This window comes from Rhinatrema bivittatum, chromosome 2, assembly GCF_901001135.1.
Source record: "Rhinatrema bivittatum chromosome 2, aRhiBiv1.1, whole genome shotgun sequence".
Lineage (NCBI taxonomy): Eukaryota > Metazoa > Chordata > Amphibia > Gymnophiona > Rhinatrematidae > Rhinatrema > Rhinatrema bivittatum.
In genome coordinates, this window is record NC_042616.1 from 170,279,628 (window position 1) to 170,300,868 (window position 21,241).

Sequence of the window (21,241 nt, forward strand, 5' to 3'; positions counted from 1 at the left end):
ATCTCTGTGGAAAAATCGAAGCATGGTCCAGTATGGTTCCAGGCCTGGGGGGTGGGGGGGGAATTTCCCTGTCCTCCAAGGAATCCCCGTCATTGTCCATTGTGTCTGGGTCCCTATCAGGGATATCCTTGGTGAGGCAAGGCATGTCCCGAGGCCTGCTGACAGGATTGGAGGGCAAGTTCTTCCCAGCTGTGGTACTGCCTAGTCCAAGGCAGGAGCTGACTGTGCCTGAACAAAGGCTTGAAGGCCCTGGAAAGATTCCAACCAAGAGAAAGCTGCCGGGTCCATATTTGGCTCTGGAGGAACTGGGTAAGGGGCTGTTGAACTGCCCTCCTTGAGGTGGTGGTGGTGGGGAAATGCAGCCCTGGAATTGCTCAGGTCTGGGTGCTGTCAGACAAGATTGTGGCTGACCCGTACTCAGACTGAGATGGACCAGACTTCGAAAAGTTCTGGGAGTCCAGTCCTCCCTGGGCTTCCTCACAGTGCTGACACAGGCAGGATTCCAGGTCAGAATGAGCAGCCCTGATATGTCAAGCAGTGCAAAGGGAGTGTAATCTGAGCTTCTTTGCTGCTGGGGCCATAACCTCTGTAGCTTGTGCGTTAATGCTTCTCGAGCGCGCACAAGACTCCCCTCGGCGCGCGTAGAAACAAGCGGCCGGTTGCTCATGCACTTTAGCATACCTTTATGCGTGCACATTAAGGTGCACAGAGGGCCGGCCCACACCGTGCGTACCGATGGCTGACGGGGGAAAATGACGCCGCACCAAACCGTGCACAAGATGGCGCTGCCGTGGATCACCACGTGAAGGGTCCACCGAGCCGAAAACGGGGCCTAGCACATCGGGGGCCGCTCAACCTGCTCGGAATCCCCTTCCATCACCCGAACGGAGATCGTGAATGAAGTCGGTACGGCACACCAAGCAAAGAGACCGGAGGAAAGACTTACCAAAGCCCTTCCACGTCTCTGGATCGGAGAAGTTATTCTCTACTTACCTGGCCTCAGCATTTACCGGCTGAGTACAGAGTCAATCTCCAGCTGCAGGGGGAGAGGGCTTTGACCTTCACTGCTGCACTCGGCTTCTGCATCCGCTGCCTGTCAGCTGCTTCAGCAGTTAAGTCCACGCTGGGAACCGGCTGCCAGACCAAGGCACACCTCTGAGGGATCTCGGAAATCACCTCAGGAATTCTCAACTGGGGGAGGGACCCTTAGGTATCACCGCAGGAGAGTGGGGCTCGATCTTCCTTTAAATGTGAAGGTAAAAACTTGTTCCTTTGGATTAGTGCTGCAATCCCAATAACACCATGCTAGTGTGGTGATAGCATCCACATCTGCTAAGGAGACGGAGAGATACTGAATGGCTGAGGTCACTGCAGGGGTTTATCTAGGTGACATCAGCTTTGAAACCTGACTCCGACTCCATCTGCTAACAGGGGAGCACATAACCCAATGGTCCTGAGTCCATCTGGCTACCCACTAGTAAACAACTCGTCAACATTCAGTCCCGCTTAAATAAAGAAAGTCATCTTCTGAGTCATTCCCAAGAGGTGTTTTCTAAAATCTCTTTTACCATCAGCAACCTCTCAAGTACAGGTCGCTGCTCCCCTGGGCCCTGAACCCCATCCTGATTTCAGTCAGGTTGGAGTCCTAGCTCTTATTACAGCAGTTTAGATACTGCTGAAACTGATCCTTCTATAACACAACCAGCAATAAACATCTACTCATTCCTCTAGGTCGGGTGATGAAATGGAGAAAACAGCAGCTGCTTTGGAAAATGGATCACTCCTAGGGGCTCTGAATATACTTACAAGCTGCTCCCTGAGGCCACATAACCAGAACCTGAAATTTCACAATAGAAAGCCCCACTGCAAACAAGATAAATCAGCCACTAATAGCAGAGCAACTGAAGGCCAACAAAAAGGTTTCCAATATCAATCTTCAAAATGCTACCAGGGAAAGAATCAGAAGTCAGAGCTAATTTAAGATCAACTTAAAACTGGGTGTATTGGCTTTAAAAAAAAAAAAGAGAGCAATAGCCAGAGAGACATCTAGGTGAAATCACTTATTTTCAATCTTGGACTCAAGTTGCTGTATGTGGTACTAAATGATCTCATGCTCCACAATCTAGATCAATCTTTATTAAATGCAGACACATATGCAATGGATACCTTTTCTTTGTCATCTTCTTCTTTTGTCTTCTTTTTCTTTCTGGAACTATCCTAAATAAAATGGAAAATAAAGACAAATCACACTTCAAACTTTCAGCAACCCCGGCCCATTCATGGCTGTTCAACTTGCTCTCCAAATCATTCCAGTAACTTCCAGACTCTTCCTGTCCTGAGATCCCCATGGACATGAAAACTCCACATGAGTTGGTTTAATTAAGCTTAGGAATGTTTCAGAAGTAACACACTGTCAGCCAGGGAAAGAGATTTAAAACAATGGTTCCTAGGCCTGTCCTGAAGGCAGTTGACTGGTTAGGTTTTCAAGATATTTTTTAATGAATATGTTTGAGACAGATTAGCTTGCGTACACTGGAGATCTAGTGTATTTAAATCTGCTTCATGCATATTTGTAGTGGCTATCTAGACAACCAGACTGGTTAGGGAACGCTGGTTAAAGGATGCAGACATTATTCTCGCTTGTCCATAAGGCCGACATATGTCTACGATAGTGCTAGCAAGTCTTATCAACAGAAATCTGGTGCTGAACTCAGCATTCAAAAAAAAATAAATTCTCAGCGCAGCACGTAAGCAGCAAGAATAGACTGTCTCAGCTCTCTTCCATCACCCTCCATCTCCCACACACCACCGCAGTGCGGCGACCAACAGCTTGCATTACTAAGGCACCCATCATCTAACAGCATCAGAAGGGGCAATGTACTTTAGTCAGCAGAAGCTGGAACATTTCTGGTGCAAGCAAGCTTCCAAAAGGGTGATGGGAGAAGAAGAATATTATCTCTCAGGAAAGGTACAAGAAGATAAAACAATGTACACAGGGTCTCATACAGAGTTAGTGGTAAAGGGGAGTTTTTCATTCAGTGGTCATATTGTTTTCATCAGTACCACAATTTTGTAACTTTGGTTGTTAAAATTAAGCATGCAGCATGGAAGCGAAAGACAGTATTAATAAAAGAAAATTAGGTCTTACCTTAGTTAATTTTCGTTCCTGTAGTACCACGGATCAGTCCAGACTCCTGGGTTTTGCCCCCCCTCTAGCAGATGGAGACAGAAGTTTACAAACAAAACTCCGCCTATATCTAGGCTGGTGCCACCTACAGTCTGGAAGTCTTACTTAATGTCAAAGCAGATGAAGCCCCCAAAATCACTACAAACGAACTATATACAGGAACCTACCAAACTAACTGCTCAACTATCCCCCAAATGGGACCAGAACCAGAGCCATCGATAACGAAGAAAAGAGACAACAGAGACAGAATGGACAGAAAGAAACCATACCGTCCGCAGACCGGATTCTCATACCGAACAGTAGACTCGCCGGGCGGGATTCTGGACTGATCCGTGGTACTACAGGAACGAAAATTAACTAAGGTAAGACCTAATTTTCTTTTCCCTGTACGTACCCGGATCAGTCCAGACTCCTGGGATGTACCAGAGCTACCTTAACTAGGGTGGGATCCGGAGAGTCCCGCTCTGAGCACCCCTGCCCCGAAACCGCCGGTACCCGGTGCACTCACATCAAGGCGATAATGACGAGCAAAGGTATGCAACGACTTCCAGGTTGCCGCTCTACAAATGTCTTCCGCCGAAACCTGACTGCACTCCGCCCAGGAGGCAGCCTGAGAACGCGTAGAATGAGCCTTAAGCCCCACCGGAACAGACTTGCCCTGCAGCAGATATGCAGAACCAATGGCCTCCTTCAACCAGCGCGCAATGGTAGTCTTGGAAGCCGCCTGACTGCGTCGAGGACCGCCCCACAAGACAAAAAGATGATCCGATCTCCGAAAGGGGTTCGTCACCTCTAGATAACTTAAAAGGGCTCTCCTCACGTCTAGCCGCCGCAAATCTCGATAATTCGGAAGCGACTTATCGGCCTCAGAAAACGCAGGCAACTCCACCGACTGGTTGAGATGAAAAGCCGAGACCACCTTAGGCAAGAAGGAAGGCACCGTACGAAGCGACACCCCCGAATCCGTAATCCTCAAGAAAGGTTCCCGACAAGACAAGGCTTGAAGCTCCGACACCCTCCTCGCCGACGCCACAGCCACCAGAAAAACCACCTTCAGTGTCAAGTCTTTCACTGTAGCTCCGCGGATAGGCTCGAAGGGAGCGGAACATAAGGCCTTCAACACCAGATTCAAACTCCACGAAGGACACGGAGAACGGAACGGAGGACGTAAAAGCTTAGTGCCCCGGAGGAAACGAACGACGTCCAGGTGCGCAGACAATGCCACCCCGTGGACCTGCCCGCGCAGCAAGGCAAGTGCCGCCACTTGCACCCTAAGCGAACTGCAAGACAAGCCTTTCGCCAAACCATCCTGGAGGAAAAGCAACACCTCTGGCACCGAGGCCCGCGTAGGCCGAATAGCCTGTGCCAGGCACCATGTCTCAAAGATCGTCCATACTCGTACATACGCCAGAGATGTGGAAGGCTTGCGCGACCATAACAGCGTTGTGACCACCGCATCAGAATAACCCCGTTTCTTCAACCTACGCCTCTCAAAAGCCATGCCGCTAGACAGAAGCATTCGACCTGGTCGAAACAAACGGGCCCCTGATGTAGCAGGTCCGGCACATACGGAAACCGCAGGGGAGGCCCCAGCGCCAAGTTCTGAAGGTCCGCGAACCACGGCCGCCGCGGCCACTCGGGTGCGACTAGAATCACGGGCGACGGGTGAAGTTCGATGCGCCTCAGCGTCCGACCGATGAGGGGCCACGGAGGAAACACATAGAGGAGCACCCCTGTCGGCCAAGGCAACGCGAGGGCGTCGACTCCCTCCGCCCCCGTCTCCCGGCAAAAAACCGCGGCGCTTTGGCATTTTTGAACGTCGCCATCAGGTCTAGCACAGGTGTTCCCCACCTGGCACAAATGCTTCGAAACGCCACGTCCGCGAGTTCCCATTCGCCTGGATCCAGCCGATGTCGATTCAGAAAGTCCGCCTGGACGTTTTCCACGCCCGCAATATGCGACGCCGCAATGCATTGCAGATGCCGCTCGGCCCAAGCCATCAACTGCCGCGCCTCGGCGGCCACAGGCAGGCTTCTGGTGCCGCCCTGCCGGTTGATGTACGCTACCGTTGTCGCATTGTCCGACAGAATCCTGACCGCCTGACCGCGAACCAACGGCAGGAACTCCCGCAGGGCGAACCTCACCGCCCTGGTCTCCAGCCGATTGATGGACCACGCCGCCTCCGTCGAGGACCATACGCCCTGCACCGAGCTCCGGAGACACACCGCGCCCCAGCCGTACAGACTGGCGTCCGTGGTGACCACCGTCCACGAGGGCAGAGCCAGCGAAATGCCCTTGGTCAAGTTGTTGTGACAGAGCCACCAGGCCATGCTGGCACGGGCCGTATGTGGCAGCGGTAACGGCAGCTGAAACTGTTCCGACACCGGGTTCCAGCGGGAGAGTAAGGCCAATTGTAACGGTCGCATATGCGCGAACGCCCAAGGAACCAATTCCCGCGTGGACGTCATAGACCCTACCATTTGTAGATAGTCCCAGACAACCGGCATGGGCTTGTCCAACAAACGCCTGGCTTGACACTGCAGTTTGATTCTGCGCTCCTGCGTCAAATAAACCATGCCCTGACGCGTGTCGAACAAAGCCCCCAAAAACTCCAGGGATTGCGACGGTTCTAGCCGGCTCTTGGCTCGATTGATCACCCAGCCGAGACTCTCCAACAACTCTATCACTCGTCGAACCGCCAACCAACAGAGACGCTCGGACTTCGCCCGAATCAACCAATCGTCCAGATACGGATGAACCAGACACCCCTCCTTGCGAAGATGAGCAGCCACCACCACCATGATCTTTGTAAAGGTCCGCGGGGCTGTCGCCAGCCCGAATGGTAGTGCTTGAAACTGAAAATGCTGTCCCAACACCGCAAATCGAAGGTAGCGCTGGTGATCCGCGCAGATCCCGATGTGAAGATACGCCTCCGTGAGATCCAGAGAAGCGAGGAACTCCCCTTGCCTCACGGACGCGATGACCGACCATAGAGTCTCCATGCGAAACCTGGGGATCCGCAAGCACCTGTTGACGCCCTTGAGGTCGAGAATCGGACGAAACGTGCCCTCTTTTTTTGGTACCAGAAAGTAAATGGAATACCTGCCGGTGCGCAGCTCGTGGAACGGTACGGGTACGATCGCGCCCAGGGCTAACAGATGCCGGATCGTGCCCCGCAACACCAGCCGCTTCTCGGAAAAACCGCCGGGCGACACCATGAAACAAGGCGGGGGCCGCCGTGCAAAATCTAACGCGTAGCCGCGATTTATCACGTCCAGCACCCACTGATCCGACGTGATTTTGGCCCACTCCCCGGCAAACTGCATCAGCCTGCCGCCGATCACGGGCACTAGGGCGTGGGCCGGCAGCCCATCATTGTGGCAGTTTCCCGCCCGGAGTTCCGGACCCGGTCCCGGGTCTACCGAACCGGCGCCCTCGAAAGGACTGCGTGTACGCCTGCTGCCTAGCCGCATTGTGGCGAAAAGACGAGACCGCCCCTCGCGCATTACGGGGCCGCCGACCCCCACGGAATCTACCCCGCGTGGCCGGCGTCCCCCGACGCGGCCTGTCCTCCGGCAAACGATGGATCTTGTTCTCGCCCAAAGACTCAATCAAATCCTCCAGCTCCTTACCAAAAAGTAACTTCCCCTTAAATGGCAGTGAGCCTAAACGAGCCTTTGACGAAACGTCCGCCGCCCAATGGCGGAGCCATAACAGACGCCGAGCCGAAACCGCCGAGACCATCGCCCGTGCCGAAGAACGGAGCAAATCATGAAAGGCATCCGCGCTATAGGCAATCACTGCCTCCAAACGAGCCGCCTGCTGCGCTTCCTCCGGCGACAAACCTTCGTTAGCAGAAAGCTGCTGGGCCCACCTGAGCCCCGCACGGAGAGAGAAACCGCTACAGATCGCTGCTCGTCCTCCAAGCGCGGAGACTTCAAAAATTTTCTTAAGCTGCACCTCCAGCTTACGATCCTGCAAATCCTTGAGTGCCGTCCCTCCCGTTACCGGGATGGTAATCCTCTTGGTGACCGCTGCCACCGCAGAGTCCAGTTTCGGAATCTTAAGGAGCTCGAGCGCGTCCTCCGTCAGGGGATAAAGCTTGTCCATGGCCTTAGCCACCTTCAACCCCAAATCAGGAGTGTCCCACTCCTTAAAAAGCAAATCGGACACCGAAAAATGCAATGGAAAAGCCGGTGGTCCCCTCAGCCCCAACACGACGGGGTCTGTGCGTCCGAGGCGCGACTCCGGTCGTGGCAAGTCTATCGTCAACTCACCGAGGATCGCCGGGATCAGCGGCGCTAATTCGTCGCGCCTAAATAAACGCACTACCTTAGGGTCATCGCCATCCGACGCGCGGAGACCACTCGACTCACTAGCCCCCTGATCCCCCTCCCCGTCAACGCCACGCGGTTGCGCTTGTGGATCCGGCTCCTCCGGATCCCCAAATTCGGAGTCCGTCTCGGCATCCCCCCGCGGAGCCCCCAAACGGAGCGGGTGTGCTCCCCCCGGGGGATCCGAGACAGGAGAGGGCCTGGTGCTCCGTTTAGGCTCCGGCCCCCGCCCCGAATCCGGCGCTCCCCGCGATCTTTTTCTGGCCTGCCTGCTTGCTTTAAAAGCCCTATGCATCACCAGAACAAACTCCGAAGAGAAGGAGTCAGAAGAGCTGCGATCCGGATCCTCCTCCGGATCGCTCACCGCCGGAGACTGGTCCCTCTCGGAAACCCTCCGCTGTGGGGACAGTGCAGGAGAAGCGTCCTCCGCTCCCCCCGGCGACGGTGGCGCCGCGCAGCCAGGCCCCGCCGAGCCCAAGATGGCGGATTTTCCCGCCGAAATCGCTGCCTCCAAAATGGCGCCCGTTCCCGCGCTCCGCGGGAACGGACCTACTGCCCCTGATCTGCATCCCGAAGCCTCCGGCTGCCGCGAACCGGGTCCCGCCGAAACGCCCTCGCCGCCCGAGACACAGCCGGAACAAAGGCTGTCCCGGGAAAGGCGACGGGCCGCCCCGCAGGCCCTGCACACTGGACGCCGCGGCATGCTCCACAGAGAAGGAGCCGAAACAAGCCAGAAAAAAATCAATCACCACCCGCGGCGCCGCTCCCCCTCCCCCGCACGCCAACGAGCCCGAACCGGGAGAGAAAAGAGAGACAGGCAAGAAAAGAGAAACAAAAGTTTTTTTTTTTTTTTTTTTTTTTTAACCGTTCGCCGCCGGCTCCGGGACCACCTGGGGGGAGTGAACCGAGCTCCCCGGTTTCACCCCCAGGCTAGAACGCTGGCAAGGGCCCTCAGCCCACCCTCAGCGCGCTCCACTCCCCGGAGGAAAAGCCCCTGCGGGACCTCACCCCCCCCCGGGAGGAGACAGGCTCAGACCTGCAGGCACCCCACTGCGGTCCCAGCGTCAAGGAAAGAACACTCCACAACCTAAAAACACCCTATCTAACCAATCACTTTTTTTTTTTTTTTTTTCTTTAACTAGGCCTCAGCTCAGACTGCAGGTTTTGCACCCTCTCCACCTGCTAGGAGACAGAAGAAGACTGCCAGACTGTAGGTGGCACCAGCCTAGATATAGGCGGAGTTTTGTTTGTAAACTTCTGTCTCCATCTGCTAGAGGGGGGGCAAAACCCAGGAGTCTGGACTGATCCGGGTACGTACAGGGAACAGCTCTTTCATGTTAATCACAAAATAAATGCTGAATCAAGAGCCAATGCTGTACATGTAGAAGTATTGCAGCTTGGAGGAACACAGGCCTCTCTGCAATTATTCTCCTGTCTTTGTCAACGTATCCTGGGACTTGCATTAACTACTCATAAACGTTCTCCAGCTCAGCCAACAGGCCGAAAAGGGCCCATCTTAAGACTTGTGTGGGGTCTACGTCTTGAGCTAAACAAAGGAAAAGGGCTGGAGAAGAGATTGTTAGTATTAATTTTGTAGAAATAGTTTCTGCCACATATGGCTACTCTATAACAGTTGCAGACCACAACTACAGAGTGAGGTGCTCCTCCCAATCCTCAGGCTGAGACACCTGTCAGCAAAGTGCAGGTAGAAAATGACCCAGTGCTCAAACCGAAAACAGCTGCATTCACTTCTCATCTCTCACACCCTCCAAACAGTCCAGGTCTGCTAATTAACGCTATCGATGCCAATTAATCCTAGCACACAAAATGTGACCAGTGTAGGCTTAAACAGGCGCTATCTCAAACCATGGACTGATAAGGAGAGGGGAAAAAAAAAAGTACGTTATTGAGCGACAGAAGCAATAAATTTTACCTTGCTGTCTGAGTCAGATGCAGAAGTAGGGCTTTCCGAGGATTTCTGGAAATATTTTTTTTTCTTCCTCTTTTTAACTTGTTTCTTCTTGTCCTATTAACAGACAGATTATAAGAAGAAATAAGTCCCAGCGTAAAAACATGGTTCAACATGCAGCATAACATCCTTTTACTGTGAATTCTGCATGCCACAACCAGCCACCTGTACCAGGTAATTCACTTCATTGGAGGGCAGGGAGAAAGGCAACATCTACATGAAATCTGCTGGAGTGACTAAAGTCCATCAGTCCTGCCTCACTTCTGGTAGTCCACCCTGTGAATGTTGTTCCCTGTACGTACCCGGACCAATCCAGGCTCCTGGGTTATTCATCCCTACCAGCAGATGGAGACAGAGAAAATTTAACTGACACTGCCTCATAAACTCCAGTGCCACCTGCAGTTCCTCCGTATTTCTCTGTCTCCAGCAGATGGCAGAGGCTGTAAACCCTGCAGTGCTGCGCTTTTTCTAGGACTGTATACTTTTGAGCCTTCCTCCCAGGGGTTTCTTTTGGTTACTTCAGGGTTTCCTGTGGTACCTACCCCGTCTGGTTGAAGTGGGTGGGCTGGGGATTGTCACCCTTTTGTGTGCACCCGTGGGGTGGACATCTGGTTGTCCAGATCCCTCTCCTCACAAGGCCGCTCAGGCGGCTGCAGGCTCCAAGGGTTGTTTTTTTTTTTAATTTTATTTTCAGTTCCCCCTGTTTCCTGAGACTGCCTGTTTCATTTTTGTTCAGGCGCTAAGTCTCAGTGTCTTTTTTTTTTTTTAGAAAGTCTGAGAGAAAAAAAAAAGGTAAAAAACAGGCAGCAGCACAGCAGTGCGGGTGACTTTCTTACCAACAACCTGAGGAGGTCGGCACATTTCGGGGCGGGGGGGAGGGGAAGGGACTGTTCTTTGGGAATTTTGTTTTCTAAAATTTGTTTTTCAATTTTCCCCTCTTCGGCTCCTTTTGCCGCATGCAGAGCCCGCGTGCTCAGCACGATCGCGACTGAACCATGCAAGTCTCTGCATGGCTTGTTCAGGGGACGGTCCTCTACCTGGGGAGGAAGCAGTGGTTTCACCCGTTCCTGCCGTTTGCCCTGAGGTGCTGGGGCAGGGAGAGCATTTTCCCCAGAATTCGTGTTGCTGCTCCATGATGCATTTTTGGCCAGTCAGCAGCCCTCTAGTGCTCAGACTTTGCTCAGGCCGTTTCAGGCACAGCCCGGTGGGGGCTCCTTCTGGTTCTGCTCAGCTGAGCAAGTCCCTGGGTCTCAGGCTTTTTGAGACCCCAGGATATGGCTCTGATTGATCTGATCAAGCTCACAGGGATACTGGGGAAGAGCCTGTCCATGGAGAACAGGCAGGTCTGGATGATCCGGTCCCGGTGAAACTAGTATGGGGGATGACCTGGGGATCTCTCCTCCTGGATCAGAGGATCCGAAGGAGGAATTGGAGGTTTTGCTCCCGTTAGCTCTTCATGTGTTGGGAGTTAAAATGCCCCAGGGCGATACAGATTCAGAAGGGATGGACCCGGTCCTTGACAGGGTGAGGGGTCCCCCAGCTTCATTCCCATTCTATAAGTCAGTTAGGAAGTTGGTTGACGCGGAATGGGGGATGCCAGATGCTGGTCTGAAAACTGTTAGGACCATGGGAAAGCTTTATTCACTTCCTGGAGGAGGACTTGGAATGTTTTGCTCTCCCAAAGGTCGATGCGGTGGTGTCCACGGTGACTAAGAGAACCAGCATACCCGAGATTGAAAGATATGCAAGATCGCAAATTAGAGGTACATCTCAAGCAGATTTTTGAGGTTTCTGCAGCGATTTGTTCAAGTTTCATGCGGCGTGTGTGCCTCCGCTGGGTGCAGCAGATGCAGGCGCATCTTCCGACAGCGGGGGAATACACTGATGCAACTGAGCGTGTCGAGGTAGCTGTGGCTTTCGGGGCGGATGATCTTTGATTTGGTGCGTACGTCCTCTAGGGCTATGGCTTCAGCAGTAGCGGCTAGGAGGTTGCTCTTGCTGCATAACTGGTTGGCTGACGTCTCCTGAAAGATGCAGTTAGCCTCCTTGCCTTTCAAAGGTCACCTCTTATTTGAGGAAGACCCTGAGCAACTGATTCAGTCTCTCAGGGATAACAAGACTCTCCGTTTACCCAAAGATAAGCCCAAGGCTAAAAGATTCTTTCAGGTTCGGTCTCACTCCGATAGATAAAGACCAGCGAGGTTTCCTCTTGCCTCTCAGACATCATTCCCTACTTGGGGGCAGTCCTTTCAGGGGGCCCGCAGGCCATTTTGGGGGGCCACAGGAGGATCCATGACCGGTGGCAACTCCTCACAATGAGGAGAGGCCGGTCCACTCCATCATTTTCTATTATAGGAGGTCGCTTGACTTGATTTTACGGCGAGTGGGCCAAGATTATGCAGGACCAGTGGGTTCTCAGTGTGGTAAAAGATGGCTACAATTTAGATTCTGCTCAACCCATTTGTGACCTTTTTCTAATTTCCACCTGCTGTCCAGTCAGCCAGCAGTTGGCAGTGCGGGAGACCCTGGCGCGTCTCCAAAGCCTGGGAACTGTGATTCCGGTTCCCTTCACGGAACTTCGCATGGGCCGCTACTCCATTTATTTTGTGGTTCCAAAGAAGGAGGGCACTTTCCGGCCCATTCTGGATTTGAAGAGCGTGAATGCTGCCCTCCCCACTTCCGGATGGAGACCTTGCATTCAGTAAGAACATGCCACACTGGGTCAGACCAAGGGTCCATCAAGCCCACCATCCTGTTTCCAACAGTGGCCAGTCCAGGCCATAAGAACCTGGCAAGTACCCAAAAACTAAGTCTATCCCCATGCTACTGATGCTAGTAATAGCAGTGGCTATTTTCTAAGTCAACTTAATTAATAGCAGGTAATGGATTTCTCCTCCAAGAACTTATCCAATCCTTTTTTAAACACAGCTACACTTCCTGCACTAACCACATCCTCTGGCAACAAATTCCACAGTTTAATTGAGTGTTGAGTGAAAAAGAACTTTCTCCAATTAGTCTTAAATGTGCTACTTGCTAACTTCATGGAGTGCCCCCTAGACTATTATTTGAAAGAATAAATAACCGATTCACATTTACCCATTCTAGACCTCTCATGATTTTAAAACACCTCTATCATATCCCCCCCTCAGCCGTCTCTTCTCCAAGCTGAAAAGTCCTTGCCTCTTTAGTCTTTCCTCATAGGGGAGCTGTTCCATTCCCTTTATCATTCTGGTCGCCTTTCTCTGTACCTTTTCCATTGCAACTATATATTTTTTGAGATGCGGTGACCACAGTATTCAAGGTGCGGTCTCACCATGGAGCGATACAGAAGCATCATGACATTTTCCGTTTTATTCACCATGCCCTAATAATTCCCAACATTCTGTTTGCTTTTTTGACTGCCGCAGCACACTGAACCGATGATTTCAATGTGTTATCCACTATGACACCTAGATCTCTTTCTTGGGTGGTAACTCCTAATATGGAACCTAACAGTGTAACTATAGCATGGATTTTTTTTCCCTATATGCATCACCTTGCACTTATCCACATTAAATTTCATCTGCCATTTGGATGCCCAATTTTCCAGTCTCACAAGGTCTTCCTGCAATTTATCACAATCTGCTTGTGATTTAACTACTCTGAACAATTTTGTGTCATCTGCAAATTTGATTCTCTCACTCGTATTTCTTTCCAGATCATTTATAAATATATTGAAAAGTACGGGTCCCAATGCAGGTCCCTGAGGCACTCCACTGCCTACTCCCTTCCACTGAGAAAATTGTCCATTTAATCCTACTCTCTGTTTCCTGTCTTTTAGCCAGTTTGAAATCCACGAAAGGACATCGCCACCCATGACTTTTTACTTTTTCTAGAAGCCAAAATCCAAATACACTACACCTACCGGTTCACCTTTATCTACATGTTTATTAATTCCTTCAAAAAAGTGAAACACATTTGTGAGGCAAGACTTGCCCTGGGTAAAGCCATGCTGACTTTGTTCCATTAAACCATGTCTTTCTATATGTTCTGTGACTGATATTTAGAACACTTTCACTATTTTTCGTGGCACTGAAGTCAGGCTAACTGGTCTGCAGTTTCCCGGATCACCTCTGGAGCCCTTTTTAAATATTGGGGTTACATTAGTCACCCTCCAGTCTTCAGGTACAATGGATGATTTTAATAATAGATTACAAATTTTTACTAATAGGTCTGAAAATTCATTTCTGAGTTCCTTCAGAACCCTGGGGTCTATACCATCCAGTCCAGGTGATTTACTACTCTTCAGTTTATCAATCAGGCCTACCACATCTTCTAGGTTCACCGTGATTTGGTTCAGTCCATGAAAACCTTTTCAGTGAATACCAAAGCAAAGAAATAATTTAATCTTTCCGCGATGGCCTTATCTTCTCTAAGTGCCCCTTTAACCCATCGATCAGGCTGTTTCAGATATATTTTCAAAAGTTTTTACTGTGAGTTTTTGCCTCTACGGCCAACTTCTTTTCAAATTCTCTTAGCCTTTCTTATCAATGTCTTACATTTAACTTGCCAACGCTTATGCATTATCCTATTTTCTTCTGTTGGATCCTTCTTTCACTTTTTGAATGAAGACCTTTTGGCTAAAATAGCTTCTTTCACCTCTCCTTTTAACCATGCCGATAATCATTTTGCCTTCCTTCCACTTTCTTAATGTGTGAGATACATCTGGACTGTGCTTCTAGGATGGTATTTTAACAATGACCACACCTCTTACACACTTTTTATCTTTGTAGCTGCTCCCTTCAGTTTTTTTCTAACTATTTTTCTCATTTTATCAAAGTTTCCCTTTTGAAAGTTTAGCATGAGAGCTGTGGAATTGCTTACTATCCCCCTTCCAGTCATTAATTCAAATTTGATCATATTATGATCAATATTGCCAAGCAGCCCCACCACTGTTACCTCTATCACCAAATCCTGTGCTCCACTGAGAATTAGATCCTAAATTGCTCCCTCTCTCGTCTGTTCCTGAACCAATTGCTCCATAAAACTGTCATTTATTCCATCCAAGAACTTTCTCTCTCAAGCGGGTCCCGATGATACATTTACCCAGTCAATATTGAGGTAATTGAAATCTCCCATTAATACCGCACTACCAATTTGGTTAGCTTCCCTAATTTCTCTTAGCATTTCACGGTCCGTCTCACCATCTTGACCAGGTGGACGGTAGTATACTCCTATCACTATAGTCTTCCCCAACACACAAGGGATTTCTACCCATAAAGATTCAATTGTGTATTTAGTCTCATGCAGGATGTTTATCCTGTTGGACTCTATTCTATCCTGGACATAAAGTGCTACACCGCCTCCTGGGTGCTCCTCTCTGTCGTTGCGATATAATTTTTACCCCGGTATAGAACTGTCCCATTGGTTATCCTCCTTCCACCATGTCACTGAGATGCCAATTAAGTCTATGTCATCATTCACTGCTATACATTCTAATTCTCCCATCTTACTTCTTAGACTTCTGGCATTAGCATACAAACACTTCAAAGTTTGTTTTTGTTTGTATTTTCATTCTGCTTTTTAATTGATATGTTCTTATGTTAAACTATCCCAAAAGAACATGCCATACTGGGTCAGACCAAGGGTCCATCAAGCCCAGCATCCTGTTTCCAACAGTGGCCAATCCAGGCCATAAGAACCTGGCAAAGTTAGAACTTTTTTTTTTTTTTTAGCTCAGATGAGTTTTTAGTTACAGGCACTTTTGACTACTTTTCTTATTATTGGAACCTCATTGTCGGGATGCCCTAATTCAAATGCATCATTAGTATCCTTTGAAGATACCTCCCTCCGAACCATGTGCTGCTGAGCGGACTGTCTGCTTTCCCTTTGTTCTAGTTTGAAAGCTGCTCTCTCCTTTTTAAAGGTTAGCACCAGCCGTCTGGTTCCACCCTGGTTAAGGTGGAGCCCATCCCTTCGGAAGAGACTCCCCCTTCCCCAAAAGGTTCCCCAGTTCCTTACAAAACTGAATCCCTCTTCCTTGGACCATCGTCTAATCCACGCATTGAGACTCCGGAGCTCTGCCTGCCTCTGGGAACCTGCATGTGGAACAGGAAGCGTTTCAAAGAATGCTACCCTGGAGGTTCTGGATTTAAGCTTTCTACCTAAGAGCCTAAATTTGGCTTCCAGAACCTACCTCCCACATTTTCCTAAGTTGTTGGTGCCCACATATACCACGACAGCCGGCTCCTCCCCAGCACTGTCTAAAATACTATCTAGTGATGCATGAGGTCAGTCACCTTCGCACCAGGTAGGCATATTACCAGGTGATCCTCATGCCACCCAGCTGTCTACATTCATAATAATCTAATCACCAACTATGACCCTTCCCTCCTGGGCAGTAGGCTTTGGAGACATCCTTGGTGCGAAAGGACAATGCACCACCACCTGGAGAGCAGGTCCTTACTACAGGATCCTTTCCTGCTGCACCAACTTGATGCACTCCAATTATGAGACCACCTTCCTCAAGGCAGCACCAGGGCTACCAGTCTGAAGTTGGGACTTGGCTACTATGTCCCTGAAGGTCTCATCTATATACCTCTGTCTGCCTCAGCTCCTCCAGGTCTGCCACTCTAGCCTCCAGGAGATTGGACTTGTTCTCTAAGAGACAGGAGCTCTTTGCATCACATGCACATGTAGAATTTCTCACCGGCGGGTAAAAAAAAAAAATCATACATGTGACACTCTATGCAAAAGACTGGGAAACCTCCCTCTTGCTGCTGGACTTCTGCCTTCATCTCAAATTTGTTCAGTTCCTAGTTAAGTTTTAGGTTGCTATGGGGAGTAGGAACATGTCTAATTAATATCCTTTAAATGTGTTAGTGAATTCACTATATGTCTGGTATGTGGCACCTGCCTATAAATTAAAGGATGAGCTAGGGATCGGTGGGTTGGGAAATCCAGACAGTCTAACTTCAGTTAGTCAACCAGAGTGACTCACTGCTCTCTTGATTAATAAGTGTTGGTACCTAATCAAACCAAACATCACACTACCTTAACACCTTTCCAAGGTGAGTAACTGATCTGTACTTCTCAACCTTTTTACTTAGTTATACACTGCTCCTAGCTTATTTCTGGCTACCTTTTTTGTTAGTGTTTGTATATTAAAAACAACTACTGCTTATTAGCTGCCTTACTGACTATTTAAAAAATACAGTCTAACTTCTGTTTATTCGATGCCTTACTATTAAAAGCACAAACACACTAAATAATATTCCCAAATAGTTAACTTTGCCCCAATACTTTTAAAAAAGAAAAATTTCGCAAGCAAAATCTTACTGATTCCTTTCAGCCACCAGCAAGGTGATCCTCTCCTCTCAGTGCTCCCACTGTACTGTTCGCAGAGGGGAATTTCTGGCATCCTTGGATCTCACGGAGGCCTATCTGCACATTCCAATCCACCTAGACTCCCAGCTCTCTCTCTGCTTCATGGTGCTAGGCCAGCATTTTCAGTTTCAGGCCCTTCCTTTTGGGTTAGACAGCCCCACGCACCTTCACCAAGGTGAGGTGATGGTAGCGGTGGCACTTCGGAAGGAGGGAGTCCTGGTGCACCCATATCTGGACAATTGGCTTATAAGGGTGAAATTGTCTTTAGTCAGTCAGCAGAGTTCAAGGTCCTTCAGCCTCTCGGCTGGGGAGTAGTAAACCTGGCAAAGAGTCATTTGTCTCTGACTCAGTCCTTGGAGTCCTTGGGTGCTCGACTCGACACTCGGCTCGGCAAGGTGTATCTTTCGGAAAAACGAGTGCTCAGTTTACAGAATCAGATCCGCCGGTTATTGAACTTATGAGTTCCCAAAGTGTGGGATTACTTACAGGTTCTAGGCTCCATGACTTCGACGTTGGCTCTGTGAGCATTTTTCCATATGAGGTTGTTGCAAAAGACGCTTTTGGCACAGTGGAAGCCAATTTCAGAAGTTTCACTTGCTGTTACCTTTCGAGGGCATGACCAGAGACAGTCTGTCATGGTGACTTCAGACCCCCAACCTTCTTCGCGGAATAGACCTCGAAGTGCTGGACTGGGTGATAGTTACAACTGATGCCAGTCTCTCTGGCTAGGGAGCGGTTTGTCAACATCATTCAGTACAGTGTATTTGGTCTGCGAGAGAATCTGCATGGTCTATCAACCGTTTGGAGACCAGGGCAGTCTGGTTATCCTTGAAGGAGTTCTTACCATTAATAAAAGGGTGCTCTGTGTGGATTCTTTCCAACAATACAACAACAATGGCGTACATCAACCGGCAGGGTGGTACCAAGAGTCAGCCAGTAGCTCGGGAAGCACAAGCCTTGATTTGTTGGGCAGAGTCTCACCTAGAGGGAATAGCTGCATCTGACATAGCCAAGGTCGACAATGTTCAAGTGGATTTCCTGTCGGACTCAGATCCAGCAAGTAGGAACTGTCGGAAGCCATGATGCAGCTCATTAGAGATCGTTAGGGGTCTCCTCACGTGGATCTCATGGCAACTCATTAGAATGCCAAAGCATTTCGCTTCTTCAGTCAAAGGTGACAGCACGGAGCCGAAGGCGTCGACGCTCTAGTCCTGCTTTGTGTGTTCCCTCCTTGGCCGTTGGTGGGCAAGGTGTTGTGTCGCATAGAGAAATATCACGGGGAAGTGATTTTGGTAGCTCCGGAGTGGCCGAGGCGTCCTTGGTTGGCAGATCTCATCAACATGGCGGTGGATGGCCCGCTTCATTTCGGTCATCTGAAGGGCCTTCTTCGTCAGGGTCCCATATTTTCAGACAAGGCCGATCACTTTTGTCTAGTGGCTTGGCTTTTGACAGGCGGAGATTAAGGCGTAAAGGTTATCCGGAGTCTGTCGTCATCACCATATTGCAAAAGCCAGGAGAAATTCTACTAATCTGGCTTGCAGAGTATGGAAAGTGTTTGAGTCCTGGTGTGCAACTCATGGAATTCGCACCCTCCAGTCCCGATATTTTGTCCTTTCTGCAGACTGGGTTTGCAAAAGGCTTATCTCCTAGCTCCCTTAGAGTTCGAGTGGCGGCCTTGGGCTGCCTTCAGGGCAAGATCAGGGATTCCGTTATTTCAGCTCATCCAGATGTTATCAGGTTCCTCAGAGGAACTAGGAATTTGCGGCCTCCGGTTAGGAGAGTTTGTCCATCCTGGAATCTTAATCTAGTCCTTCGCAGTTTGTGTGTGGCTCCTTTTGAGCCTCTCCGGAGAGCGAAGCTGAAAGACTTGACTCAAGGTAGTTTTTCTAGTAGCAATATGCTCTCCTTGGCGTATTTCGGAGTTGCAAGCTTTGTCCTGTCGGGATCCCTTCCTCCAATTTTTGGATTCGGGGGTTTCCTTGAGGACGGTGCCTTCCTTTCTGCCTAAAGTGGTTTCTGCTTTTCATGTCAACCAGATGGTGAAACTTCCGGCCTTCCCCAACGGTGGATGCATCCATTTCGCACGCGAAAGAGCTCAAGCTGTTAGATGTTCGGTGGGCTCTATTGCACTATCTCAAGTTGACAAATGATTGCAGAAGGTCCGACCACCTTTGTTTTGCGGCGTGATGCAAAGCAAGGTTTCAAGGCTTCTAAGACTACTATTGTGCATTGGCTGAAAGAGGCCATTAGTTCCACCTACATTACTGCTGGTCAAGGGATTCCGGAGGGCTTGCGTGCTCATTCTACACGGTCACTGGCGACCTCCTGGGTGGAGGCGCAGTTGGTGTCTCCTCAAGAGATTTGCAGGGCAGCAACTTGGAAGTCTCTGCAAACTTTTGCGCTATACTATCGTTTGGATGTGGAAGCTTCAGGTTCTCCTTCCTTTGGCGAGAGTGTTCTGCGAGTCGGACTCTCCAGGCCCTACCCTAAATAGGGGGCTTTGGTACATCCCAGGAGTCTGGACTGATCTGGGTATGTACAGGGAAAAGAAAATTGGTTCTTACCTGCTAATTTTCGTTCCTGTAGAATCTTGGATCAGTCCAGAACCTGCCCGTTTTTATCTAGAGGTGGAGAATCGCCCACTCAGCTCTAATGTTGTCTTATAAATACAGATGATTACAGATTTGTTTGAAGTGGTTTTCAAAGTTTTTCAATAATTTTTACCTCGTTACTTAGAGCACTGAATTTTCTACTTTATGCTTTGGTACAGCTCTATACTGAGGAAATGCAGGTGGCACTGGGGTTTATGAGGCAGTGTCAGTTTAACTTTCTCTGTCTTCATCTGCTGGCAGGGATGAATAACCCAAGAGTCTGGACTGATCCATGGTACTTCAGGAATGAAAATTAGCAGGTAAAACCAAATTTTCTTTTCTTTCTGCTTTTGTAAACAAGGGCAGAAGAGAGGGTTATGTTTACATTACCCGAGTGTGCTTCTGGCAGGTAAGATCCCAATGGAACTGCACTAAAAGCTGGAATTGGCCCAGATATACTAGGGTTTTGTCTTTATTGAGATAATGTTCAATGTAAAACGCCATCGAGGCGACAGTTTCTTTCTTGTAAACCGGTGTGATATGTATACTTTACAGGAACATCGGTATATAAAAATTAAAAATAAATAAATAAATAAATATTCTGAAAAGAACTGGGTCCCTGCACCAGAAAAGAAAATTATTCCTTACCTGCTAATTTTCGTTCCTGTAGTACCATGGATCAGTCCAGACAGTGGGTTATGTCCCCAATCCAGCAGATGGAGTCAGCCAAAGCTTTGAGGGGGCGTCACCAGGAGTGCTACTACCCCCTCTGCAGGAGTTCAGTATCGAGAATATCCAAGCCCGAGTAAAACAAGAACCCCAACATTGGATCAAGTTTAATAAACGGCAAAAAAATCAGCCGAAGAACGTAGACAACAAAACCGTACCCTTCCCACCAACGGGTGGGGGGACGAAAGGTCAGCGTGTCAACCCCAACACAGAACTGTGAAAAGAACAGAGACCTGAGTAATCGTGAGAGACAGCAAGACTACCGTCCCGTATGAGAAAAATGGAGTCGAGCAGGAATAGGACCCAAAATGCGGTGGGCGTCTGGACTGATCCATGGTACTACAGGAACGAAAATTAGCAGGTAAGGAATAATTTTCTTTTCCCTGTACGTACCTGGATCAGTCCAGACAGTGGGATGTACCCAAGCGTCCCTAAACCGGGTGGGGACCTGCGAGACCCGCTCGTAGAACCTGCTCACCAAAGTGTCCAAAGACCGAGGAAGCGAGGTGAAGACGATAGTGTCTGGAGAACGTATGTAACGATTTCCAGGTAGCTGCCCTACAGATTTCCTGAGAGGAGACCGAACGGGTCTCCGCCCAAGAGGCCGCCTGAGAGCGTGTAGAATGCGCGACAATACCTGGCGGGGGAGTCCGTCCCACCCCAATGTAGGAAGCGGCAATGCCCGCCTTCAACCATCTGGCAATGGTCGTCTTCGAGGCCTGAGCTCCCTTCCGAGGACCGGACCAGAGGACGAAGAGATGGTCAGAAGTCCGGAAAGCATTCGTAGCCTCCAGATAGAGGTGCAGGGTGCGCTTGACGTCCAGAAGCCGGAGAGACCTCGGTTCCGAAGAGGAGAAGGAAGGAAGCTCCACCGTCTGATTCACATGGAAGGCGGACACCACCTTCGGGAGAAAAGAGGGAACAGTGCGAATCGAAACCCCGGAGTCCGAGAACCGGAGGTAGGGTTCCCTGCACGACAGGGCCTGCAGCTCCGAGATGCGCCGAGCGGAGCAGATAGCCACCAGAAACACCGTCTTTAGAGTGAGATCCTTGATCGTCGCATTCC

The 21,241-nt window shown here is 49.7% G+C and overlaps 1 protein-coding gene across 5 annotated transcripts in view; it reads right to left on the reverse strand.

Moving 5' to 3' along the window:
* The window catches only part of FAM133B (family with sequence similarity 133 member B), an 85,068-nt gene that overhangs the window by 52,062 nt on the left and 11,765 nt on the right, over nucleotides 1–21,241 (reverse strand). For all 5 annotated transcript variants that reach the window (XM_029588875.1, XM_029588879.1, XM_029588878.1 and 2 more), the window contains exons 7-8: nucleotides 9,455–9,547; nucleotides 2,167–2,217 (exon numbers count right to left, since the gene is read on the reverse strand). In XM_029588875.1, the coding sequence (XP_029444735.1) occupies nucleotides 2,167–2,217; nucleotides 9,455–9,547 (144 nt within the window). The remainder of the gene's footprint in view (nucleotides 1–2,166; nucleotides 2,218–9,454; nucleotides 9,548–21,241) is intronic.